General features: G+C 49.1%; 1 protein-coding gene across 8 annotated transcripts in view; it reads right to left on the bottom strand.

The window, feature by feature from the left end:
- Positions 1-27,621, bottom strand: part of Efcab8 (EF-hand calcium binding domain 8) — a 66,520-nt gene that overhangs the window by 23,710 nt on the left and 15,189 nt on the right. For 7 of the 8 annotated variants that reach the window (XM_063285091.1, XM_063285093.1, XM_063285092.1 and 4 more), the window contains 11 exons: positions 26,880-26,985; positions 24,203-24,287; positions 23,280-23,404; positions 20,597-20,670; positions 17,972-18,102; positions 7,061-7,128; positions 6,620-6,771; positions 5,954-6,088; positions 4,351-4,461; positions 2,577-2,804; positions 1,061-1,131 (listed from right to left, as the gene is read on the bottom strand). In XM_063285091.1, the coding sequence (XP_063141161.1) occupies positions 1,061-1,131; positions 2,577-2,804; positions 4,351-4,461; positions 5,954-6,088; positions 6,620-6,771; positions 7,061-7,128; positions 17,972-18,102; positions 20,597-20,670; positions 23,280-23,404; positions 24,203-24,287; positions 26,880-26,985 (1,286 nt within the window). Of the gene's footprint in view, positions 1-1,060; positions 1,132-2,576; positions 2,805-4,350; positions 4,462-5,953; positions 6,089-6,619; positions 6,772-7,060; positions 7,129-7,650; positions 7,792-17,971; positions 18,103-20,596; positions 20,671-23,279; positions 23,405-24,202; positions 24,288-26,879; positions 26,986-27,621 lie in introns of those variants that run through there. The other variant, XM_063285094.1, reaches the window with a different exon arrangement.

Genomic DNA, 27,621 nt, shown 5'->3' with positions numbered 1-27,621 from the left:
ATGCATGGATCCATGGGTGGGTATGTGGGCGGGTGGGTAGATGATAGATGTAAACTTTGTTTCAATGAGTTTTAGACTCTTTTGGGATCTGCCATTCCTTTTTTCCCTCCTATCTCCATTCATCTGCCATGTAACCAGCTCACTGTTGGACTTTGGAACTACATAACTAGTCCATGTCTCATGTTTATAGCCAAAAGAGAATTTGTCTCAGGATAAATGGTACAATGGGTCTCGTCCACATCTGACAGATATTTAGATGAGACTTTGGACTTAGATATTTCAGTGGATACTAACCAAATGTTACCCTCAGTACCACCCTCCTCCCCCGTCACTAGTTGCTGGCCTCATCCCTCCCTACCCCGTTTCTGTTTCGTGGGGGAAGTGTCAGCTCAGAGATGATTATGTAGCGCAGTCATCGGGGTGGGGGAGCTGGGGAGGGGCAATGTTGAAAAGAGCCTGCAGAACTGCATCTTACATATGAGGACATTAATTTGGGGGAACCAGATGTACAACACTATGGACTGCGTTTTTTTATTATTCTCTTCGATTCATGTATAAAAACCTAACTCCCCGTGTGAGTGTATTGGGAGGTCCAGCCTTTGGAAGTTGGTGAGGTCACATGGGTGGAGCCCTCTTCAGTGGGATTATAGCCCTCAATCCTTCTGTCAGGTAAATTTCTAGGACAGGAAGAGCTCTAGGAAACAGGAAGCAGGCTTCTAGGCTTGAGCTTAGACTCCCCAGCCTCCAAGACAGTGGGAAATAGATCCCTGGGCTTTGTAAGCTCCCCGTCAGTGGTGTCTTGCTATAAGGGACTGGTGTACTTCCTCCTCAGAATGAGAAGCTGCACGTGGGTGGAGGCTAAGCACCTCACCACATGCTGAGCAGATGGGTGGAAGCCCGGGGTGGGGGAGGGGAGCAGTGCTTGGCAGCTCCGAGGTAGCAGGTGCCCTGACAGCTGCTGCACCTGCTGGGAAAGCTCAGAGTAAAGGGCGACACCTGGCAGCCAGAACCTCAGAGTAAGAAGCGATGGTCAGCAGCCGGAGCCACCCTTGCTGCTCACGTGAAATTGGTGATTCTCTTACTCCACCCGGTCATGTAGTACACTTTGTTCATGTGGACTATTCCACTAATCTGCAGAGATTCAAAAACCAAAAACAAACAAACAGAAAACCAGAGTTTTAGACTCCTAGAGTGCATGCCTTTGAGCCCAGGTGAATTCCCAGAGTCAAAGCCCCGCCCAGCTTTCAGAGTTTCTGGTAACAATCTAACTGAAAGAAGCTAGAGACCATCAAACCCGATATATCTGAAAGAGGCAGATGATGTGGGTGCCCAGATTCATCTTACAAAGAGATTTTACAGAAGAGACATGCGCGGGCACACACACGCACACACACACACAAAGGGAAGCCAGAGGTCAACCTTCAGTGTAGCGTTTCCGTTACTGTCCACTTTGTCTGGGGCAAAGGGCTCTCTCGCTGGAACTGGAACTCACCATTTAGGCGGGTCTGGGGGACAGCAAACCTCAGGGATCTGGCTGTCTCCACCTCCCCAACACTGGGATTAGAGGCCTATGCCCCGACCCTCAGCTTTTCATATGGACCCTGGGGATCAAACTCTTCTACCAGCTGTGCTCTCTCCCTGGCACCCTCACCTTTCTGCACAGGTCAAAGGAAGGGGGCTCAAGTGACACTGCTGTATGCTGTATTCATTAACTTTTCCTAGAGCCCTAACACGTACGTTCTGCCTCAGGCTGTCCAAACATCAAGAAATTTGATCAATCTGGACTTTTTATAGAAGGACTTCTGGTGATGAGATTCAAGGCAGAATTCCTTGGGAACTTGGGAACCCATTTCTTATCTTCCAAAAGGAGTTTTTTCCCTTCCCTCCCGCAAAAGGGACCTGAGGCACCTCCCAGCACATCAGTGCCCATGCTGGCCTCCAGCCTCCCTCCATAGCACAAGTACATGTCAAGTACATTTCAAGTCCGTGCTGGCCTCCTAGCCCTTCTTGTCTCCCTAGGCTTCCCTCCTCACACACACATTGTTCTCTCTCACCCACCCTCTCTCTTATCCTCTTACCCTCTCTCGCTGTGTTCTATGTTCTCATCCTGCCACCTGGTATCTCCACTGTTCTCTCCCCCCTCCCCATCCCTGGTCACGTCCAGTGTGCTGGCCATGTTCAGTCTACTTCCTTCTCTCTCTGCTCTGGGCCTCTGGCTGTTCTCCCTCTCTCAGTAAAAACCTTAACCACGCCATGAAGCAATGGTGCCATCGTTTTCTTCACTGTGCCCCTCACAGACGCTTTCAAAGAGAAGTGAGCACAGGAACCTCCAAATCCAGCACCCCCCACTGCTAAAAACACAACCCAAAGCTCCAAGGTGCAGAGGAACAATATGCCCTTGCGCATTTGAAATACAAGAGCAACTTACATCTGTGGAGCCCTCGCTAGAAACAGGTGGCCCCAAGGGCTCAGGCCAGATTGAAGGGAGGCAGCCTGGCCATGCTGAGCAGCCTCTCATAGAACACTGTGCATCCCAGGGTCCCCAGGAGCCACTCCAGCTAACAGGCCCTCCTGACCTCCACTTTGTCCGGGTTGGGAAAGGTCAGCAGGCACTCCCCAGTGTTGTAATTCCACATCTGCACCGTGCCGTCACGCAAGCCTGTGAGCAGACACCTCTCCGACTCGTCCAGAGACATGGCCGTCAGCTCGCTTTCCTGGATGCCGGACACGGGTAACTCCATCCTCTTCTTGCCTGTGCTGATGTCCCACACACTCACGATGCCCTGGAGGCAACCGCTAACCACCTGAGAGCACATGCAGGTGCCCTCATTGTGTGGCAGTAAGAAATGGGGCCTCTCCCCACCCCACTTCCCCAACCTCACCCCAGCAGCCTGTGCCTAAGAACAGACCTTCCCGGGCTCTGTGTCTCAAAACAGCAGCTACTACTCTTTTTGATGGAGTCGATTTCATAAAGCCCCCACTAACCCAATAGTGGCACTTGGGAACTCAAGTCCCCAGGAGAGACAGGAGAGTCATACCTTTGTTAAAGAGTGTACTTCGCTGACCCAGCTGCTAAGAACTTCTTGACTGTGGAATGTAACACATCTAGACCCAAGTGATCCTGGGCTATCCCTTGACAGCCATTCACTGCCCACCTCTATATCTGACCCAGCACCCTTTCAACTCTGAGCACACATCTTACGCCTTCGTTAGCTTAGCAGACAACCAGCTTTCATTGACCCCAAGGCTGAGAAGGACATCGGATAACTTGTGAGACCAACAGCAGAGTCCCCCATACCTGATGCCCCCACCAATGTATTTGGGGAAATGCCTCGGTTTATGGTCTGCTTGCATCCTGTGACTATAACCGCTCATGTAAACACTTCAACGTCAGAACATGTAACTAGGGGCAACCTAAATCCATGTTCCCAGACCATGGTTATTCATATTTGGTTTCATGTTCATGGGTGAGAATCATGGTTTATATCAACACACTCATCACTCTCTCCACAGCACAAAGCAGCATGGTATAGAGAAGACGCTTGCCAGAGTATCTTTAGTCAGGACCACAGTGGGAGAGAGAAAGCCAAGCAAGAGATAGGCTGCTGGCCCTTCCACAGAGAAGCACTGAGGATACAAGACAGCCATGGCTCCCTGCCTCCTTCCTGCTCCTGTGAGGCTAGGGCAGGCCGACATTCCTGCTGAGAGCCCTAAGGCGACTGAACACAGAGACAATGATGCTAGGAGACAGAAGAGGAGGAGAGCCCTGGCCTTGCACAGCTGAAGGCCACTCCTACACAGACAGCCCAAGACAGACAAGACATGCCACGAGGTGCATAGAGCTTACAGCCCTTTCCATCCACACCCTTTGGAAGCATTCTATATGCCCAGCTGTCCTGCCACACTGACGCAGCTCCTCAGCCTAGGGCACAGGCTTCTGTGCCCTTCCCATAAGAAACAGACTGCAGCTTCCACAAGGAGGTACTCTAGGGTAACTCACAGGGTGGCAGCCTTGAGGAATACCCCACACCAGCATCTGTTCCGATGCTGAGAGGACTGCCTGCTCAGAGCTGATCTAAGTGACCTCCCACCGCAGGGATACTCAGAGGGGTCAACAATCCAGCGACCAGATCGGGGAGCTCAGTCAGATCCCATGCCAACCAGTCTGCAGGACTTCCTTGAGTCTAGATTCTGGTGTCACCGGGGCTACAAGAGTGCTAACCATTTCCAGAGTGCCATGTGAACCAACTGCTACTTGAACTCCGACTCACAGGCACATGGAGAGGTCTGGGTCCTGATGCTGTCTGTCACTGGTACTCTTCCCAGCTGAGGCCAGCCCTGCCCACTCACCTGCTTGAAGATCTTGCTGTAGAGGATGGTGCACACCGGTGTGTTGTGAGTCGTTATCCTCCCTGTTTTCAGGGGCCCCTGGGATTCCAAGTACCCTCTGAGGATCCCAATCTGTGGAGTGAGGTTGGCAGCTGAGTAGTCAGATGGGTTCTGCCCTCTGGGACTATGGCCTTGAGGAGAAACCTCCAGAGACTTGTGACGTCAAGACATCCCGAGCCCCACGAGCCTCCTTAGCACCTCAGAGTTCTGTTGCTTCTCCAAGCTTGCCCCAAGATCTCTACTTCCATGCCTGGGATCCCCTCATGTTCCGATAACCCTGAGGCCCAGGTCCATGGTCCCCTAAAGCCCCATGGTCGGGGCTAAACCTTTACTCTGGGGTTTCCTTTGTAACACACCTCACAGACATGAAGACATTCTGAGGAGGCCCTTGTGTCTTTCCACCTGACTATGGCACTGTTGGACTCCAGAGAAATGAGAATTTCCCCAGGATCTCATGGTAGAGAAAGGATGCCAGCCAGCACGGGACTTGCCTCCTGGGAAAGAGATCCCTAGAGTTCTAACAACTCTTCAGACCATCTTACAGGATGAGCCTGGAGTCCAGACAATGAGGGGTCAATGGTGGAAGTGGCCACACCTTCAGGGACTGTTTAGATGGCCCTCTATTGAAACTTGAATCTCCCTGCAGGACCTCAAAAATGGACCTGAGGGGTCTGCTGGACCCAATGTGACCACACCAAATAAATCTTTTTTCTGTTTTCCACTATACATTTGGCTTTCTTAACTGGCTTGTTGAAGATCTGACTCAGTGCACATTGTGGCCCACAGGTCCGACAACGACATCAGGAAGCCTCCGGTGAGCAGTCCAGCCCCAGCTCAGAGGACACCTCCTGTGCCCACGAACCCGTAGACTCCAACACTGTCACATGTGGCGTTTCCACTGAATTAACTTTACCTTAGTAAAATACAGTCTCACATCCCCACAAAGCTGAGGGTTAAATGCTGTCATAGCCCCACCCAGAGAACCTATACCAATGCCCAGGATGATTGGAAATGAACTTCAAAGGTCTGGTTATTTTTTTAAAATGCTAACAGCAAGCCTGGCACTCAATAGAAATGTTTACGCCAACCCTTCTTTCAGTAAACCCACTGCAAAGGGGGAGAGCCAGCCATGTGCACAGGAAGACATCTGTGACCCTTGACAGAGTGGGCCAGCTAACAGTAGGTACATGGCCTCAGTGAAGCTTTCTAAACAGAAGCTCTTGCTGCTTGTCCACCACTGGGCTCCCAGCAAGCCTCACCACGGCTCTAGAGCCAGTACTCCCCTCCTGCCATCCTCAGAGTCAGGGCAGACCCACAGGCACTGGCAGCTCACAGCTCATAGATGCTCTTCCTGACCAGACCTCCCTGCCTTCCTGGAGTTCTTGATTACAACTGATGGAGCAGGAGAGTCCAAACAACACATGAGCAGGGACAGAATGGGGCGGCAGGGGTAGAGGAGAGGACAGGCTGGGGCCCAGTTCTCAAGGAGGCTCAGGAGCCAGAGCCTCACAGACTCCAGGGCCAGTTTGGCACTGGACAGACCCTGCTAGCGGATGACACTCACATTGTAGGTGCTGCAGATGAGCGTGCTGCTTCTGTGGAAGTAGGCGCTGGTTATGGGGCAGTTGCCCAGGGGGAAAAGCTTCCCGCAGAAAGACTGGAGGCATACATAGTCCTGCAGATCCCACACTCGAACGTTCTGCAGGGAATAGGCAAGAGGTAGGAAGGTCTGCAGATGCAGACAGCACCCTGTGAGCAAGACCAACCCTGGAGAAAGTGTCTGCTGCTGACATAGCCCTGCCCTAAGAGGCTAAACTAATACCCCGGAAATCCAGGTCTTTAGTGAGTCAGAACGGTATTGCTGCCTCCACTTTCCCAAGTGCCTGTATCCTTTCTGGACTCCTAAGCTCAGCAAACTAAAGGCAAAGATGGCAGGCAGCCCACATCCTACCTCAGACCTTTTTCCCTTGCTCCCCAACTCCAGGTCAGTCCTAGACTACTCAGAGCTGGGCTCTGCTCCATCCCACCACACCCCTGAGGCAGCTGGAGTCTCGTAGCCACCTCCATGACTCTTCTAGGGCACCTCCCTGTGTACCTATAGCAAAGTGTGAGCCCAGGGGCAGGACTCCTCCCAGTACTGGCCTAGCTACATTATCACCACAGGGTGAGTGTCTTCCCCGGGACCAGGGCTAGAGGTATGGGGGATGGCTATGTTCTCCGAGGGTGACACCTTGTCCCTGGAAATGCTGATCAGGATGCTGGCGTTCTTGCTGCTCACAAGGAGGTGTGTCACTGATGTCTGATGTCCCTTCATCAGCCACACGGGCCTTTTTGAGACCAGGGGGTTCCACAGGCGGATGTGGGGGTCATAGCCGCCAGTTGCTGGAGTCAAGAAATGAGTATCAGCCACCAGGGCCTACACTGGGCCAGGCCTCAGACTCCAGGAAGAGTTGGCAGCTGGGGGAAGGTCACTTCGATCTGTTACTGCCCCTCTGCCCTTTCCTGTCTCCATCTCTGACAGGGCCTGAGTCACCCCACCTCCCAGTGACACAGATCAGCAATGGAGGAAACCAGACACAGGCTACAGAGCCTTATCCTTGGCTCTGAAAATCCCCAGGCTGCTGTCACCTGCATCCCAACTCTACTTCCGGGGAACACGAAGGTTACCTACCCAGAAAGTTCCGGTCCGGACAGTAGTCAAAGCAAAGAATTCCTTTTCTTAAACTCAGTGATGATAACCTAGGATAGAAAACCAAGAGGGAAAGCTGCCGGGTTGAGAGCAGCAGCCTGGGCCTGGGAAGGAGAGGAGTGAGGTGTTCGGTGGGGAGGCAGTCACTATCTCTCCACCCCGGAAGAGAGACCCCAGACTGACCTGGTTGCTCACCCAGCACCCAAAGCACAGCCTGGCACCACTGGTAGAGTAGCAGGTGCCCAAATCAGTATAGCTCATGGGGAGGCACCCACCCTTTAGGAAGAAAAACCCAAACGCAAGCTTCCACTTGTGAAGCATTTTGCATTGTTCCAAACACAAAGTTAACATGGTTTTACATCTAGCCATGTAGCATCCTCCGGCAAGTATTTCCCAAGCAGTGACACACAAAAGTAAATAAATAAATAAGTAAGTAAATAAATAAATACAAGCTCTGTGCCCCCGCTCTGTGCTGGGTGTCATCTCGCAGGCCCCCTGGACTCGCACATGCAATCTTCAAGAGCCACCTAGCTTCAAGAGCTGAGCTAGTGACACTAAGTTCAAGAGCTTACCTAGGGGTGCACAGTCACAGACCCACAGAGAGAAGGGGACTCTGCCCTGGTGGGTAAAACAGGAAATGGCTCAAGATATCCAGGAATGGAGAAGAGGAAGGGCTGAGCAGGGCTCAAAGGTCAGACAGACCCTGACAAGATCCGGAGGCTGTAAGCGCCCCACCCCACCCCCACCCCCGCCCCGCCCCCAGGCCGCCAAACTGTCTGAAGTTGCCTGGGATGATAGTCAGGCTGACTCTTCCTTATCGTCCTCACACCACACCATGTCTGCTCTGAGACCCCTTAGCCTCCCAGCTTGCTCTTCCTTTCTTCCTCTTGTTTTCTGTTTTTGTTCATTAGTGTTTTGTTTTGTTTTTCAGAACAGCATTTCTCTGTGTAACAGCTCTGGACTTGCTTTGTAGACCAAGCTGGCCTCAGACTCCCAAGCACTGGGATCAAAGGCGTGCACCACCACGCCCGGCTCCCCAAATTGTTTCTTAACCCCTAGCCTTGACTCAAATTTTCAAGAACACATCAAAGCACGTATTTTCCACCCACTGGCAAGCCAGAGATCTGGGCCAATGAGACGGCTTAGTAGGTAAAGACACTTGAGGCCAAGTCTCATGACCTAGGTTCAACTCCTGGGAACCAAACCTTAGTAGGTGAGAACCGACTCCCACAAGCTGTCCTCTGACCTCCACACTACTACGGTGGTATATGCCAGCATCCCTACAATAAATACATGTTTTTAAAAAACAAAAACAAGAGAGAGATGCCTCCCTCTGTGTGTGTATGTGAAGAGAAATGTCCTGGAGCAAGAGTCACCAGGATAGAAGGAATTATTTCTGAGTAATTCACTCTGCCAGCTCCTGCTCCTTGCCAGAACTCAGAGTCACTGTGCTTCTACAGGCCTTGTCTCCAGGAGCAACGCACAGGAGCAAGGAAAGGGATAGAGATGGGAGAGACAGTGACCAACTGTGAGGAAGGCTGCAGGGGAAGCAAGATGACTGGACAGAGGGAAACTGAAGGACCCTTTTTGGACTGCCTCTCTGAGGAGGACAGAAGGCAGATAGCTGCAGGGTAATCAGAAATGCCTAAAGGGAGCTCGCAGGGAAAGGTGAGGCTTCAGAGCCACGGAATGGCAAGTCTGAACAGCAAGAGTCAAGGAAGTGGTCCCAGACAAGGTAAACGGGGCCTGGACTATGAAGGATTCATGCAGGGCCCCAGCTGGTGAAGACCGGCAGATGGCTCTGTATAGGGACAGCACTCAGACGGGACCTAGTGAGCAGTGACAATGACTTCAGAAAGGTAGCAGTGGAGGTGATAAGAAAAGGGAAAGGAGAGGAAGTAGGATGGGGCACTTCAAACACGCCACACCAGTTCCTACAGCCCCAATCCCTGAGCCTCTACCAGCTCCACTCCTGGCTTCAACCACCTCATGAGGTAAGACCAGCTACAATGGCCTGGTTCCTGGGGGACCTGGGATGCTGAGGCTGACTCCACAGGGATTAGGTTTGGCAACTTCAAGTCTTACCTACCTTGGTTACTCCCCAAAAGGGCTGCAAGTACCAGAGATCAGCAGGCAGCCAGTAGTGCCACCTGCTGGTCTGAGGTGGTACTGCACCAAAACCAAAAAAGCTGGTGAGCAAGAGTCAGAGACAAAGAGACAGAGAGAGAATGAGTGAATGAATGAATGAATGAATGTGTGTAATACATCCTCTAACGTATCCCCAAATTAAATATTCCAACCTCCCCACCTCCACCCTTGGCCAACTCCAGGTCACCATCTTATGTAGCTTGAACTATTGTGACAGTCTCCTCCCTGGTATCCCCACCCCTTCCTGGCCCTTGGACTTGAAAACATACTTTAGATCCCACCACCCCTCTGTTCAAAACCATCTGCACTTTGCTTATTCCTGATTCCAAAGAAGCAGAACAAGGCTTTCTGAGGTACTTGGGGGAATATTAAATGGACTAGTTAAGGAATCCATGAAGAATTATGGCTTTTTTAAAATGTTCTTAAGTATACGTTAGAGATTTTTCCAAATAAAACTGTTAATTAAGAAAACAAAAGGTAGACACGGCCTCTGGGAACCGGAAGATAGGGGCACTGGAAGACACCGCCGGGACCTGAAGGGAACGGATCAACGGTTCTCTGCACCCAAATCCCGTGGGAGGGAGAGCTAAATCTTCAGAGAGGCAGACACGCCTGGGAAGCCAGAAGAGACTACACTCTGCCCACATTTCTGACTCCAGAGGAAAACACCTAACGACATCTGGGACCCCGGTACACGGGGGCTCCTGGAAAAGGCGGTGCAGGCCCTCCTGGTTGCTGCCCTTATGGAGAGCTCAAAAACAACACCCCACGAGCAAACTTGAGCTGCGGGACCACAGGTAAGACCAACTTTTCTGCTCCAAGCGACCTGCCTGGTGAACTCAGGACACAGGCCCACAGAAACACCTGAAGACCTGTAGATAGGAAAAACTACACGCCCGAAAGCAGAACACTCTGTCCCCATAACTGGCTGAAAGAAAACAGGAAAACAGGTCTACAGCACTACTGACACACAGGCCTATAGGACACTCTAACCACTGTAAGAAATAGCAGAACAAAGTAACACCAGAGATAATCTGATGGCGAGAGGCAAGCGCAGGAACCCAAGCAACAGAAACCAAGACTACATGGCATCATCGGAGCCCAATTCTCCCACCAAAGCAAACACGGAAAATCCAAACACACCAGAAAAGCAAGATCTAGTTTCAAAATCATATTTGATCAATGTGCTGGAGGACTTCAAGAAAGACATGAAGAACTCCCTTAGAGAAATGCAGGAAAACATAAATAAACAAGTAGAAGCCTACAGAGAGGAATCACAAAAATCCCTGAAAGAATTCCAGGAAAACACAATCAAACAGGTAAAGGAATTAAAAATGGAAATAGAAGCAATCAAGAAAGAACACAGGGAAACAACCCTGGATATAGAAAACCAAAGGAAGAGACAAGGAGCCGTAGATACAAGCATCAACAACAGAATACAAGAGATAGAAGAGAGAATCTCAGGAGCAGAAGATTCCATAGAAATCATCAACACAACTGTCAAAGATAATGTAAAATGGAAAAAGCTACTGGTCCAAAACATACAGGAAATCCAGGACTCAATGAGAAGATCAAACCTAAGGATAATAGGTATAGAAGAGAGTGAAGACCCCCAGCTCAAAGGACCAGTAAATATCTTCAACAAAATCATAGAAGAAAACTTCCCTAACCTAAAGAAAGAGATGCCCATAAGCATACAAGAAGCCTACAGAACTCCAGATAGATTGGACCAGAAAAGAAACTCCTCCTGTCACATAATAGTCAAAACACCAAATGCACAAAATAAGAAAGAATATTAAAAGCAGTAAGGGAAAAAGGTGAAGTAACTTATAAAGACAGACCTATCAGAATCACACCAGACCTCTCGCCAAAGACTATGAAAGCCAGAAGTTCCTGGACAGATGTCATACAGACCCTAAGAGAACACAAATGCCAGCCCAGGTTACTGTATCCTGCAAAACTCTCAATTAACATAGATGGAGAAACCAAGATATTCCATGACAAAACCAAATTTACACAATATCTTTCTACAAATCCAGCATGACAAAGGATAATAAATGGTAAAGCCCAACATAAGGAGGCAAGCTACACCCTAGAAAAGCAAGAAACTAATCGTCTTAGCAACAAAACAAAGAGAAGAAAAGCATACAAACATAACCTCATATCCAAATATGAATATAAGCAATAATCACTATTCCTTAATATCTCTCAACATCAATGGTCTCAACTCCCCAATAAAAAGACATAGATTAACAAACTGGATACGCAACGAGGACCCTGCATTCTGCTGCCTACAGGAAACACACCTCAGAGACAAAGACAGAAACTACCTCAGAGTGAAAGGCTGGAAAACAACTTTCCAAGCAAATGGTCTGAAGAAGCAAGCTCGAGTAGCCATTCTAATATCGAATAAAATCAATTTCCAACTAAAAGTCATCAAAAAAGATAAGGAAGGACACTTCATATTCATCAAAGGAAAAATCCACCAAGATGAACTCTCAATCCTAAATACCTATGCTGCAAATACAAAGGCACCTACATACATAAAAGAAACCTTACTAAAGCTCAAAACACACATTGCACCTCACACAATAATAGTAGGAGATTTCAACACCCCACTCTCATCAATGGACAGGTCATGGAAACAGAAATTGAACAGAGACATAGACAGACTAAGAGAAGTCATAAACCAAACGGACTTAACATATATTTATAGAACACTCTTTCCTAAAGCAAAAGGATATACATTATACATTCTTCTCACCACGTCATGGTACTTTCTCCAAAATTGACCATATAATTGGTCATAAAACAGGCCTCAACCGCTACAGATAGAAATAATCCCATACGTCCTATCAGACCACCATGACCTAAAGCTGGTCTTCAAAAACAATAAGGGAAGAACGCCAATGCTCTACTCAATGATAACCTGGTCAAGGAAGAAATAAAGAAAGAAATTAAAGACTTCTTAGAATTTAATGAAAATGAAGGTACAACATACCCAAACTTATGGGACACAATGAAAGCCGTGGTAAGAGGAAAACTCATAGCTCTGAGTGCCTGTAGAAAGAAACGGGAGAGAGCATATGTCAGCAGCTTGACAGCACACCTAAAAGTTCTAGAACAAAAAGAAGCAAATACACCCAGGAGGAGTAGAAGGCAGGAAATAATCAAACTCAGAGCTGAAATTAACCAAGTAGAAACAAAAAGAACCATAGAAAGAATCAACAGAACCAAAAGTTGGTTCTTTGAGAAAATCAACAAGATAGATAAACCCTTAACCAGACTAACGAGAGGACACAGAGAGTGTGTACAAATTAACAAAATCAGAAATGAAAAGGGAGACATAACTACAGAATCAGAGGAAATTCAAAAAAATCATCAGATCCTACTACAAAAGCCTATATTCAACAAAACTTGAAAATCTGCAGGAAATGGACAATTTCCTAGACAGATTCCAGGTACCAAAGTTAAATCAGGAACAGATAAACCAGTTAAACAACCCCATAACTCCTAATAAAATAGAAGCAGTCATTAAAGGTCTCCCAACCAAAAAGAGCCCAGGTCCAGACAGGTTTAGTGCAGAATTCTATCAAACCTTCATAAAAGACCTCATACCAATATTATCCAAACTATTCCACAAAATTGAAACAGATGGAGCACTACCGAATTCCTTCTATGAAGCCACAATTACTCTTATACCTAAACCACACAAAGATCCAACAAAGAAAGAGAACTTCAGACCAATTTCCCTTATGAATATCGACGCAAAAATACTCAATAAAATTCTGGCAAACCGAATCCAAGAGCACATCAAAACAATCATTCACCATGATCAAGTAGGCTTCATCCCAGGCATGCAGGTATGGTTTAATATACAGAATACCATCAACTTGATCCATTATATAAACAAACTGTAAGAACAAAACCACATGATCATTTCATTAGATGCTGAGAAAGCATTTGACAAAATTCAACACCCCTTCATGATAAAAGTCCTGGAAAGAATAGGAATTCAAGGCCCATACCTAAACATAGTAAAAGCCATATACAGCAAACCAGTCGCTAACATTAAACTAAATGGAGAGAAACTTGAAGCAATCCCACTAAAATCAGGGACTAGACAAGGCTGCCCACTCTCTCCCTACTTATTCAATATAGTTCTTGAAGTTCTAGCCAGAGCAATCAGACAACAAAAGGAGATCAAGGGGATACAGATTGGAAAAGAAGTCAAAATATCACTATTTGCAGATGATATGATAGTATATTTAAGTGATCCCAAAAGTTCCACCAGATAACTACTAAACCTGATAAACAACTTCAGCAAAGTGGCTGGGTGTAAAATTAACTCAAATAAATCAGTAGCATTCCTCTACACAAAAGAGAAACAAGCCAAGAAAGAAATTAGGGAAACGACACCCTTCATAATAGTTCCAAATAATATAAAATACCTCAGTGTGACTTTAACCAAGCAAGTAAAAGATCTGTACAATAAGAACTTCAAGCCTCTGAAGAAAGAAATTGAAGACCTCAGAAGATGGAAAGATCGCCCATGCTCATGGATTGGCAGGATTAATATAGTAAAAATGGCCATTTTACCAAAAGCGATCTACAGATTCAATGCAATCCCCCATCAAAATACCAATCCAATTCTTCAAAGAGTTAGACAGAACAATTTGCAAATTCACCTGGAATAACAAAAAATCCAGGATAGCTAAAACTATCCTCAACAATAAAAGGACTTCAGGGGGAATCACTATCCCTGAACTCAAGCAATATTACAGAGCAATAGTGATAAAAACTGCATGGTATTGGTACAGAGACAGACAGATAAACCAATGGAACAGAATTGAAGACCCAGAAATGAAGCCACACACCTATGGGCACTTGATTTTTGACAAAGGAGCCAAAACCATCCAATGGAATAAAGATAGCATTTTCAGCAAATGGTGCTGGTTCAACTGGAGGTCAACATGTAGAAGAATGCAGATCGATCCATGCTTATCACCCTGTACAAAGCTTAAGTCCAAGTGGATCAAGGACCTCCACATCAAACCAGATACACTCAAACTAATAGAAGAAAAAGTGGGGAAGCATCTGGAACACATGGGTACTGGAGAAAATTTCCTGAACAAAACACCAATGGCTTATGCTCTAAGATCAAGAATCAACAAATGGGATCTCATAAAACTGCAAAGCTTCTGTAAGGCAAAGGACACTGTGGTTAGGACGAAATGGCAACCAGCAGATTGGGAAAAGATCTTTACCAATCCTACAACAGATAGAGGGCTTATATCCAAAATATACAAAGAACTCAAGAAGTTAGACCGCAGGGAGACAAACAGCCCTATTAAAAATGGGGTTCAGGCTTACCCCAGGAAGCGCAAGGCCCTGGGTTCGGTCCCCAGCTCCGAAAAAAAAGAACCAAAAAAAATGGGGTTCAGAGCTAAACAAAGAATTCACAGCTGAGGAATGCCGAATGGCTGAGAAACACCTAAAGAAATGTTCAACATCTTTAGTCATAAGGGAAATGCAAATCAGAACAACCCTGAGATTTCACCTCACACCAGTAAGAATGGCTAAGATCAAAAATTCAGGTGACAGCAAATGCTGGCGAGAATGTGGAGAAAGAGGAACAGTCCTCCATCGTTGGTGGGATTGCAGACTGGTACAACCATTCTGGAAATCAGTCTGGAGGTTCCTCAGAAAATTGGACATTGAACTACCTGAGGACACAGCTATACCTCTCTTGGGCATATACCCAAAAGATGCCCCAACATATAAAAAAGACACGTGCTCCACTATGTTCATAGCAGCCTTATTTATAATAGCCAGAAGCTTGAAAGAACCCAGATGCCCTTCAACAGAGAGGAATGGATACAGAAAATGTGGTACATCTACACAATGGAATATTACTCAGCTATCAAAAACAATGACTTTATGAAATTCATAGGCAAATGGATGGAACTGGAAAATATCATCCTGAATGAGGTAACCCAATCACAGAAAAACACACATGGTATGCACTCATTGATAAGTGGCTATTAGCCCAAATGCTTGAATTGCCCTAGATGCACAAAACACATGAAACTCAAGACGGATGATCAAAATGTGAATGCTTCACTCCTTCTTTAAAAGGGGAACAAGAATACCCTTGGCAGGGAATAGGGAGGCAAAGATTAAAACAGACACAGAAGGAACACCCATTCAGAGCCTGCCCCACACATGGCCCATAAATAGACAGCTACCCTATTAGACAAGATGGATGAAGCAAAGAAGTGCAGGCCGACAAGAGCCGGATGTAGATCTCTCCTGAGAGACACAGCCAGAATACAGCAAATACAGAGGCGAATGCCAGCAGCAAACCACTGAACTGAGAATGGGACCCCCATTGAAGGAATCAGAGAAAGGACTGGAAGAGCTTGAAGGGGCTTGAGACCCCTTCTGAACAACAATGCCAACCAACCAGAGCTTCCAGGGACTAAGCCACTACCTAAAGACTATACATGGACTGACCCTGGACTCTGACCTCATAGGTAGCAATGAATATCCTAGTAAGAGCAGCAGTGGAAGGGGAAGCCCTGGGTCCTGCTAAGACTGAACCCCCAGTGAACGGTATTGTTGGGGGGAGGGCGGTAATGGGGGAAGGATGGGGAGGGGAACACCCATCTAGAAGGAGAGGGGGTGGGGTTAGGGGGATGTTGGCCCTGAAACCGGGAAAGGGAATAACAATCGAAATGTAAATAAGAAATTCACGTTAATAAAGAGAAAAAAAAAAAAAACGTAGTGGTGGCACACGCCTTCAATCCCAGCACTCAAGAGTGGAGGTAGGTGCATTGCTAAGTTCAAGACCAGCCTGATCTACAGAGTGAGTTCCAGGACAGCCAGGGCTACACAGAGAAGCCGTGGGGGTTTTGTTTTGTTTTGTTTTGTTTTGTTTTGGAAAGAAGAAAAAAGATGCAGGGATTGGTGACACATGCCTGTAATCCTTGCACTCAGGAGGTGGGAGATCTCCGTAAATTAGAGGTTAGCCTGGTCTACATAATGAGTTAAGCCAGCCAGGGTTATGCAGTGAAACCCTGTCTCAAAAATAAAACATTTTTTAAAAAGAAAGAAGGGGTTGGGGTGGGGACAAGAGGAAGTTTGGGCTTTCGCTCAGTGAGGGAGTACTTGCCCAGGAAGCACAAGGCCTTGGGTTGGTCCCCTGGCAACAAGGGAGAAACAGACTAAGAAAGCCAGATATGGTGGCTCGTGCCTATAATCCCAGTACTTGGGTGATGGAAGCAGAAGGACCCCAAATTCAAAGCCAGCCTGAGCTACACAGCAAGTCTCTGTCTCAAAAATCAAACAAGAAACAGAGAGAGAGAGAGAGAGAGAGAGAGAGAGAGAGAGAGAGAGAGAGAGAGAGAGAGAGAGAGAAACAAGAACACAGCAGGCAGAGAGAAGCAGAGGGCCTGGGCAGGAATGCACCATTAAATACAATTAAATGGAAAATTCTAGCTAGGCAGTGGTGGTGCATGCCTTTAACCCCATCACTCTGGAGGCAGAGGCAGGCAGATCTCAGTTCGAGGCCACCAAGGGCTACTCAGAGAAACCCTGTCTCAAAAGAAAAGAAATCTGGAATGAAATTATAGGTTTGGAACTGTCTCAAAGAATAAATGTGCAGGCTTGTGGGGTTTTCTGCATCATGGCTTGCTGTGGAAAGAGAAGAGGGCCTTTTGTTAGTCTAATTAACTTATTCTGAGGTTGGTGGTTTTGCTGCTTGTTTTTGCTATGTGGTTCAACATATGCCACACAGAACATTAACTCCAGGAATCCCTGAGGTAAATGAGCACTGGCTTCACCCTTTCAGGGGTGAGAAAACCGAGGGCCCAGAGTGAAGCCACTCGCTCTCCCTGCTTCAGTCAGAAATGTCGAGCCTAGCCAGTGGCACAGGCCTGTAACCTTAGCCCTTGCATTGTAGAAGCAGGAGATCAGAAGTTCAAGACCAGCTCGGGTTACATGAGACCCTGTCTCAATTCGGGGGGGGGGGGGGGGTAGAGAGAGAGAGAGTCGTGCCTTTTATCTGCCTACTTAGCAGATGCTGGAGTTGATTTTGTTTTTGTTGTTTGTTTTTTATTAAATGGATGGATGGATAAAACAGACCTACTAGAACTGGGCAGGTGGCTCAGTGGGTAGAGTCTTTGCCACACAAGCCTGAGGAACTGAGTTTGAGTTTCTGGAAGCCATGGAAAGTTGGGGCACTGTAGTGCACCTCTGTAATCCAGTCTTTCTGCAGCAAGCTGTGATGCCAAAAGAGGAGAACCTTTAGGGGTTCACAGACTAGCCAGTCTCAAGGACATAGTGGACAACAACAAAGAGGCCTTTTCTCAAACAGTGGAGGTGAGGACTAACACCCAAGGTTGTCCTCTGACCTCCACATGTGAACTAAGGCACGCATTCCCCACCCTCAAGACACACACACTGGGGGGACGTGGAGAGAGAATTACCTGTTACCCTTCTGCCACTGGTAGAAATTACAGAATCGTGATTAAAGAGAAAGCAGAGTTAGGCCCCACATCTACTGTCAGCCCAGGGACACAGGCTGCTTCCTGGAGCCTAGCATGAGCCTCAGGACAGTGTCCTACGGATGAGACACTAACCCAGAGGCACGTCTTCTCTCAGCAGGGCTGGCGTGTGGCAGAGGGAAGGAGATTTGTCTGGGGCTTGCCTGTGATCTATCTCCCTCCACCGCGTGCTCCTTACTTGGGTCTCTCGGGATCTTTGGGCGGCAGTATTATCAGCACCAGAGAGGACTTCTCAACGGCTGAACACGAGACCACTACATTCAACTGCGGGATGTACTTGATCTGCTGACACCAGTTGGGGTGGAGACCCTGGGAGAGAAAATGGCTGTAGCAGGAGACCTCCTGGAGAGAAGTCAAGTTCCATATCCTGCCCCTGGAACATAGCCAGGGCCAGTGCCAGATAGGACTGGAGATCACAAAGTCTATGGCCCTTGCCTTAGTGACCGCAGCTTGGCAAAGTGATGTGGCCAAAGCCAGATTTCATGGTCAAGGTGTCTGGCCCATCCTTGTCTCGGAAACTGCTTAAAAACACTAAGCCTACCATCATCTGGACTCCTGTGGTTTTTTTAAAGAGCCTCTTATACTTAGAAGCTGCAGAGACTGGGTCATGATGATATCATTCTTCCAAGCAGGAAGAAAGAGTGAAGTTGAAATCAAGGGTGCCTACGTCCCAGTCTGCCTTCTACTCGCTACCTCCACAACAGGAGCCTGCATTTCTGGGTCCATTCCCACACTCTGTACTTGTCAGGAGGGGTAGGATACACACTCTGCCCGGACTCTAGCAACAGAGATGGCACTCGGAGGGCAGAGAAGGTGGGCTAGCCCCGGCTCCCACTGCCCTCAGTACAGTCAAGATTTTGTCAACTTGGGGCTGGGGATTTAGCTCAGTGGTAGAGCGCTTGCCTAGGAAGCGCAAGGCCCTGGGTTCGGTCCCCAGCTCCGAAAAAAGAACCAAAAAAAAAAAAAAAAGATTTTGTCAACTTGACACAAACCCTAGGAAGAGGGGAACCTCAATAGAAGAATTGCTTCTGTCAGACTGGCCTGTGGGGTCATTTTCCTGATTTATGATTGATGTAAGAGGGTCCAGCTCACTGTGGGTGGTGCCAGGCCTGGATAGTGGTCCAAGCTGAACAAAACGTGAAGAGAAAACCGGTAAGTAGCACCTCGTCATGGTTCCTGCCTCAGCTCCTGCTTGAGTTCCTACCCTGACTTCCCTCAGTGATGGACGGCGATGGAATCGTGTAAGCCGAAGAAACCCTTCCATCCCTGAATTGATGTTGCTCAGTGTTTTATCTCAGCAACAGAGAGCAAAATGACACATCCACACTCTGGCCCTGGCTAGCACCTGTACTTAGCCTTCTGGTCCAGAGACTTCCCTCCAGACAGTGAACAACAGGGATGGGACAGACAAGTGAGATTATCAAGTATTCAGTGGCACCTTATACATGTAAACCACTGGGTTGGGTCTAATGTCACTATTTCCTCTAATGCCTGTCACAATAATGGTACCTAAGCCCAGGCAATGAATTTGGCCTGGGATGCTTAGTAACTCCAAGGGCAGAGGTCTTCCAAATGAAACGACCATGGATGAAAAGGGGGAAGGAGGCGAGCATGGGGGAGCACACAGCCACCCCGGCACTTGAGAGACTGAGGTAGAAGGATCAGGTGTTCACAGACAGCCTGGAAACATGAAGCCCAGTCTCCAAAAAAAGGAAAACAAAGGTGAGTGGGGGAGGGGAATAGTGTGGGTGCCACTTCCTGTGAGATTCCGTGCCCATTCCCTGTGTGCCACTCAGATCTGCCCTGAGAGCCCCAATCCCTTCATTCGCTCCTCAAACGTAACAGGAGGCACTGGGCCCTGGGTGCAGGAGCTGGAGACAGAACAGAGAGCACAAGCCACCAAGCCCCTGTCCTGGAGGGACTGTGGTGAAGAGGTCAGGACAAGGGCACACTTAGATACTTCAAAGCTGGGGCTAATAACCTCTTCTGGGGACAGGGCTAACAGCAGAGGCGGCAGCAGGGTGTTAGGACCTGGGAGAAGGGGATGAGAGGTGAGCCAAGCAGAAGACTCAAAGAAGCAGCGTGTGCCAAGGCCCTGTGGTAAGAAGGGGCTTGGGGCCTTCTGGGGAAAGCAAGGGAGCCTGCCTCAGCAACAAAAGAGAAGAAAGAAGAGAAGGAGATGGGGGCGTGGCTCAGGCGGTAGAGCGCTTGCCTGGCAGGCACAAAGCCCCAGCCAGCTTCAATCCCCGGCACAAGCCTGTGATACCAGCACTTGGAAGATGGGGTCAAGAAGATCAGAAACTCAGTCATCCTTGGATACATAACAAGTTCAAGGACAGCCTTGAATACATGAGACTCCGGACTCCAGGGAGATGGGAGGGGACCAAACAACGGAGCAAGCCAGGGGCTTGATCAGCTTGTGTTTGATGCTCAAGTTAAAGACTTGAGATGGTTTCAAGTATGACAGGAAGCCTCTGGGGCGACATAACTGTGTTCTAAGGCAGATTTCCTCTGCTTGCTGAATTAGCCAGCACTGAGAGAAGAGAGTGGGGAAGCTAAATAGCAAGCCAACAGTTGTCCAGATAAAGGTTACATTCTCTGCCTGGGGGAAGCCCACAAGGCAGTGAGATTCAAGGCCAGCCCTGGGACACATACACCCTTGTCCTAGAGATGTGTGGACGGGATGCAATCACTTCCTGCACTCTGTTCTTGACTAGGCCTTGAGGACAGGTTCGTTTGGGGCATTTATTTCTTGAGCGTGTATGTGGATAGTTACAGGCTAAGGGAAGAAGACACAACTTACCTTCATTCGGAAACTTCTATACAGAGGGGACTTCTTGTTCAAGAGCCTCCTCAAGGAGACAGGGATCCAGTGATCTGATAGGGAAATGACCCAAGTACTCATTAGCAACCTCTCTTCTGCCAGCTTAGATGACAGCATCACTGACGGGCATCTTCCATACCAAGGACACTGGCCAACCAGCCCCTCCAGGGAGCCCTGAGTAACTTCATGAGCTCTCCAGTGCCTCCCCCTGTTCCCCTCCTACCCCAGCATTTCCTTGCGAGCCCACAGTGCAACAGTGACCTGGGTCCATGCACTCTCAGGTGCTGCCATCTGAACAAACTAGCTCCCCAGTGGTGAGTTCCAGAGAATGAACAGAGGCTGTGTTCACTCTGACCATGATCCCCTGCGGGCTCGCCATTGTGTCTTGGAATGCATAGCCTCCTTGGCCAGAAAGCAAAAGTCCCAAGAAGTACAGGGTGCACACATGTATCATGAACAACTCATACATGCCACACATTCCACCCACCGGCTGCTCTGCCCTTGTGAAACCACCCAGTCAGCAGTTGATTAACCCCCGGGGAGAGCAAACTGGTTGAGATGGATGAGTCCAAGGGACATCTGTTTGGTCAGCAGCTGTTCAAGGAAGTAGGTCAGAAATACTGGTCAGTTTGACTTTACGTCTGAAAGTAACTCCCAGGGATGGGGAAGGAAAAACACTGGAAGGGATGGGTGTAGGGTACGACGGCATCTATACAAGGGTAAGAGGAAGCTTGCAAAAAGAAAAAAGAAAGAAAGAAAGAAAGTCTCCAAGCTAGGGAGGTAACTCGGTCTGTAAAGTGCTCGCTACATAAGAAGGAGGATCCACCTTAATCCCCAGAGCCTGTGAAAAGCACACTTCTTCCCAGAGCTGGAGGGGTGGAGACAGGAGGGTTCCTGGAACCTGGTGAACCTGGGCTCCTTCTAAGAGACCCTGTCTCAAAAACACAAGATGGACAGTCCCTGAGGAATGATACCTGTGGTTGACCTCTGGTCTACACACACACACACACACACACACACACACACACACTCACAAGCATCCAGAAAACACACATGCACACATACATGAACATGAATACACACAAAAGAAGTCCTGAGCCAGGTGGGATGCTGCTTGTGGCTGCTAACATGGAAATCACAGCCCATCTCTCCCACTAAGCTCTGAGGTCCCGGGAGCCACCTTACGTACCCAACACTGACTATGTACGCCCAAGAGCAGAACCCAAACTTAGGTGTAGTCGTCCCTGCACACAGCTGAATAAGGAGACGGATGCACAGAAAGGTTACGCAACTGGCTTCAGGTCACACAGAGCTAGGTCCACACTTCTTAACTTTGTCCATCCCCTCTCTCATCTCACCATGTCTACATATCTGTTCCCAGCCGTCAACTAGTAGGTGGCCCGGAAGGGCTCACATCCAACACTCTAACTTAATCCTGTGTCTTGTTCATTCACCACTCGTCGAAGAGACCACCACAACCTCTAAGCTAGTTCCCAGGGTGGCACAAACATGACGGGGACATGGCAGCCACCGGGGGGCTGATGGGACAAGGACAAAGTGCTAGCTGGAAGTGTTGTTCAGGGCTATAAAGCTTATCTGACATATGGAAAGCTCCAGATTCAATACACAGGGTACGCACGCACACGGATACACAGAACCAGGGCACGAGTTTTTGCATCGTCCCTTCCTTAACACTGAACGTCAAGAAACAAGCTTAACAGTGTCCCTGCCAAGGTCTGGGGACCCTTGGAGACCTCATTAGCTTACAGTCCCAGCAAGGGCTGCTCTGGTGTCTAGAATGGAAGGGAGGTCAGTTTCCCTGCAGGCAGGGCCCCAGGGTCCTGTGCTCCTGGGGTGGCTAGAGTCCTAGAGCCACACCAAAGGTTCCATTCTAGCTGTGATACAGCCTCAGTGAGTCTACAAGGCAGCCCCAGGCCCGTGGCCTCTGTTGACCTTGCACCCATTAGCAAAGAAGCTCTGAACCACTTCCTTAGTCAACGTAGGAAACATCCCAGCAAGTGATGACAACTGGAGACTCTGAACACACAGATCTCAGTCGCCACTCCCCAGCCTCGGGGTGTGTGAGAATAGCTTCAGCTCACTCAACCTCTTAATGGGCAGTAACAAGTCACCAGTCCTCGTGGGTGGAGATGACAGGAGATGATGTTTCAAAAGCTCAGCCGACAACTGCTTATTCACAATGCTGGCGAGCCGAGCTGGGAGGTCCAATGGGCTCCACCACACCCACCATGGTCTACACCCACCCAGCCTACTCTGACCCACTCAAAGATAGCTCAAACCCAGGTAGAGCAGAATCCCTCTCACATCCATCAGATAGGGCTCAGAGGAGAGGAGACATGTCCCAGGGTCCCAGTCTAGCACTTCATTTCCCCAGAGATGAGAAGGACCCACAGCCTTCAGTCCTCAACTATAAAAGTTCCCACCTCCCAAGACTGTCCCCCACTTAGACCCTCTGGCCTTCTCCTGCCTCCACTGCACTGTCCTCTAACCGCAGTAGGCATGGTGCCCTCTGAACTCCAAGGAATCTCCTCTCTAGAGATTCAGAGCAGGGGCAGGGAGGCAAGAACACCTCACAGACCATAGCCAACTTAGTACTCACATCTACCCACTCCCTGGACCTCTGCCCACGTCTTTTAGCTACCCCATTTGGAGGTCCGGGGGAGGATTTGTGGGTTGAACAGCCCACCAACCACGTTGTCCGAGATGAAGATGACGACATTGCCCTTGGTGTCCCCAAAGCAGAACACAGCCTTGTGATAGTCAGTCCTGGGGAGAGATAAGAATAGAACATGCTGTTAAAGGAGAGAGGAGACTGATCTCTGTAGATGAAGGTTGTCCTTTCATCAGCAGCCTCCCTGAGAGAGCAGAGACTGCACTAGGGCACTGGGTACTTGGGGAAGAAAAGGGAGCTTTTGGGTAGGAAGATTTTTGTCTGCAGACCTATTCTCTGTTTTTCTGGGCTCATAAGGAAGGTCCTCATTACACTGACATCCCTGCCGGGAGTTCTCCTGGGAGGTCCTAATGACACATTGACCCCTTGCCACTAACCTCCATGCTCCTAATTGCCCACTGATACGACCGATACTATCAGTGTATCAGATCTTCCTGCATGGAGTTTTTCCAGCTGCTTGAAGTTTTTAGGTTATTAACTCTTCACTGTGGAGCCTTCTACCAAGGCCCTTTTACCTTAGGGACAAGGGCAGTTCTAATAGACTTCTAGCTTCGGTCCCGGTCTCAGCCCCAGTGACCAAACATACCCTAATCATCACTGAACCAAAATTCAGGTTCTGTTTCAATCATTTTTACTTCTCAGAGACCTCTATGCAGCAAAGCGAGCCTCTGCTAACACTTGGTGGCTAACAGGATAAGAAAGGAGGGAGCAGAGTGAGAAAGGATGACTACTCTTAGAGTGACTGCAAGACCCAAGGAGAGAATCAGCGAGGGGCAATATGGCGATGAGCAGAACCAGCTCTCTTAGTGCCTCTCTGGGTCCCAGCCCTCTTCCTAGTGATGTGGCTAGTGTGGTAGCTGCAAGACCCTGTAGCCATCTCCTGTGAGACTTACCAATAGTGCATGGCCATGGCACAGCTATCTAGATCAATAAAGGTGAAGGCCCGGATGCATTTGTAGCCACTGATATCAAAGAACTCTGGGAAAGAGAGAAGAGAGGGACATACAGAGCCAAGAGCCATGTTCCAGGCTTGGGAGGTATCTGGAGATGGCAAGCAACCTCCTGGTACTCCCTGCCATCTCTCTGGCTCTGTAGCCTACCCCACCCCACCCCACACAGCAACTAAAGGCAACAGATCCAAGTACAGCTGTTAACCGAGCCAGACCCAGCTGCAAACTACCCTCTGATCCCCACTGCAGCCAGAACGAAACCCTAGTGCAAACCTCAGCCTGTAAAGTCCTACAGGGCCAGACCTCCACAGCCTGTGCTTGGTCTGCAAGCCTCTGTCCAGCCACCAGGCTCTAAGCTTTTTACCACTGTAGATGCATCAACGTCTTCCACCTCAGGGTCCTGCTCTGCCCTCCTTGAATACCCCGAGAACCCTTCCAGACCACCTCCGTGACCCCTTCTTAGAATGGCCTCTCCCTCTTCAGCTAGGCTCGCTGACAGTCTCCCACCTGGCTGATTGCCTGCCAGTCTCCCTCACCACCTTTCTCTTTGCCTCAAGTCTATTTCTCTTTTATTTGAATAAGATAGCTGCCTGGCCTGGACTGAGAGCTGTGTGAGGGCAGCGAGCATGTTTGTGTGGTACCTGTGGAACCCTCAGCATCTAACACAGCCCCTGGGGCTCTACTCTGCTGAGTGCCCACAGCTGTGATACACAAATAAAGGAACGAGGGCCAAGCCCTGCATATGTGGGTAGCAGGCAACTTGTGGTCCCTATGGCTTCCACTAGTCTCTCCGTGCATGCGCGCCTGTGCGCATGCGCGTCTTTAAGGGTTTCGGAGCAGACAGAAACCGATACATCTCCTCCACATCACTCAACACTTATCAGGGATAGAGTAGGAACCCCCCTCCCCTGAGCAGTTCGGAGACCAGGTAAGCTTTGTGCAGGCTCACCCCATCCCTCACTGACTGGTACCAGCCTGCCAGACTTTGATCTTCTGAAAGCATTATTTTCATCCTGCCCAAAAGCCTTCCATGGGGCCCTGACACACAATTGCTCCTGGTAAAGCCCCCCTGCCTTAGAAGTCTGGTTCCTGGCAGCCCCGGCCTCAATTCAGTCAGTCCTAAGGAGGCTGAGGAGAAGCCTCCCACATTTGAATGACAGGCACTCTAGTGTCTGTATCCTATGGGGCCAGCCACCCAGAAGGGTTATGGGACACAGCAGGGTTAGCTGGGCTGAGCCACATATGCCAAGGCCCACACTGGTACCCTTCCATCCCTGCCTCTGGCCTTGACCACTTGCCCTGTTCGGACCACATCTGTTCAGTCCGCAGAACTTGCTGGCATGAAGTGATGGGGCCAGGCCCTCAGGGTTAAGGGTCAAGGGAGAAGCCATCAGGGATCACAGGTAGTAGCAGGCTCCTAACTGTTCAAGCCTTTGCCTATAGCTGGCTGTTTCTGGATGTGTCACAGTCTGTCCTCTTGAATAAAGGATCTGCTGTATGATATGCAATTCCACATATCCAGTCACTAACCCACACTCGACCTACAGAGAGCACTGGGCCCTGTTTTCCCTCTGGATCGACTAAGGCCCTCAAATAGCTGCTCAAAGTCCCAGCCCTTCTGAGTGGCAGGACCAGGGTTGAAACCTGAGCACTGGCTGTTTCCACCACTCTCCATCTGCCTATTTAGCTCTGTGCCGTGGGCTCTCTCTCTCCACGATGGCCTGGAACATGTGATCAATTGGACCCTGTATTCTCCTATCCACCTACCCACTGCCACTAGGCCTCTAGGTGGCACCAGGCACGGAGATATGGAGTGAGTGAAGCAGAGGCAGTCCCCACTGGCCGAGCTCCAGTACAGAGGCGAAGGCGGACATCAAACACTCACGCTGACAAAAATCACACTCTGAAGGGGCAGGGAGAGGGCCTTATCTTGTGTGCCTGACATGGACTAGGTGGTCATGGAAAGCTCTCTGGAGGAAATAACACTTGTGATGAATCAGAGGAAACATAGAAGCTCTGGATGTGTGGGAAGTAAGGCAGAGCATACCCATGAGCCCACAGTACCCATCAGAGGAGGCAAGAGGATATGGTGACCGCAGCACAACAGGAGGAAGGGTCTGCTCCACGGGAAACAATAAACAGCAGGGGCCAAACCTTCCTTGCCCTCTTGGGCCACGCTAAGGATTCTCCTCTATCCTGTGCTTTGTTGGGGCTGAGGGGTGTAAAGGTTTTCTGCAGGGAGACATTTCAAAAGTCCGATTAGCGCTATAGGGACCTTCAGAGGAAATGTGCTAAGTTTCAGTGTTATTCCAGTAACAGCTCAAGGCGGCCTGGGCTGGAGGCAGCCAGAAGCAAGGGGTAGAATCAAACTAGAGAGACTTGCCTGGGCTGTGGTTTAAAATCTCAACTGTTCAATGCTTGTAGACATTCAGCATTCGCCGAGCATACCTGCCTACAAAAGCAGTCACCAGCACAAGCGGCCGACACTCAGTGCCTCTCTTTTAAGGCCTCTCTAGCCAACAACTTTCCCAGAGGACTCCCATTCGGCTCCGGGTTGCTCAGCCAACAGGTCTGCACCACTTGCCTGAAGAGGCCTGGAGAGCCCCGGGGGTTCACTCACCTATCTTCAGCTCAGTCGAGGCAACAGCGATGAGGTTCATGTTGTGCAGATATGCCACGTCGACAACCCACATCTGCTGGTGGCCAAACTGCTTGGTCTGAGTAAGCTGGCGGAAGAACAGAGGAGGCTCAGGCCGTGGAAGGTTGCTAGCAGACTGTAAAAGAGAGCAGGGATCTTTCCTGCCACACAGAACCCTGGAGCGAGCACAGTCCTGGCATGGAACCTTATCTCACTACTAAAAACAGGGCCATGGCTAAACTCCAGGCTGTCCCCTCATCTGTAAAATGGGCCTATTTCCTGACCGCAGGGTCTTAAGGCCAGGCCCACCTCCAAAGCCTCCCATTTGCATGACAGTGAGCATTCCCTGTGGCCTATTCACCAATGAACAGGGGAGCCCCATCCTTGCCAATACCTAACTCCAAACCAGCTCCTCTGGGGAGAATCTCCACACCGCTCAAGACTTCCCAGGAAGGCTTCCTCTGTCTCTTCAGCCTCCTTAGGGGCTCAGAGGTAACCATATAGCAGCCACTGCCAAGAGACTGCGCTAGTAACACCTCCTTCCATACACACTCGGAGAAAAGGAAGACAGAGTATGACAGAAACCACACACTATACACACACACACACACACACACACACACACACACACAGAGACAGACAGACAGACAGACAGAGACAGAGAGACAGAGAGAGACAAAAGTAGAGACAGGGAGAGACAGAGACAGAAACAGAGATAGAGACA

This window comes from Rattus norvegicus, chromosome 3 (assembly GCF_036323735.1).
Source record: "Rattus norvegicus strain BN/NHsdMcwi chromosome 3, GRCr8, whole genome shotgun sequence".
Taxonomy (NCBI): domain Eukaryota; kingdom Metazoa; phylum Chordata; class Mammalia; order Rodentia; family Muridae; genus Rattus; species Rattus norvegicus.
The sequence above is the reverse complement of the archived record's forward strand: the minus strand, read 5'-3'. Positions and strand labels throughout refer to the sequence as shown.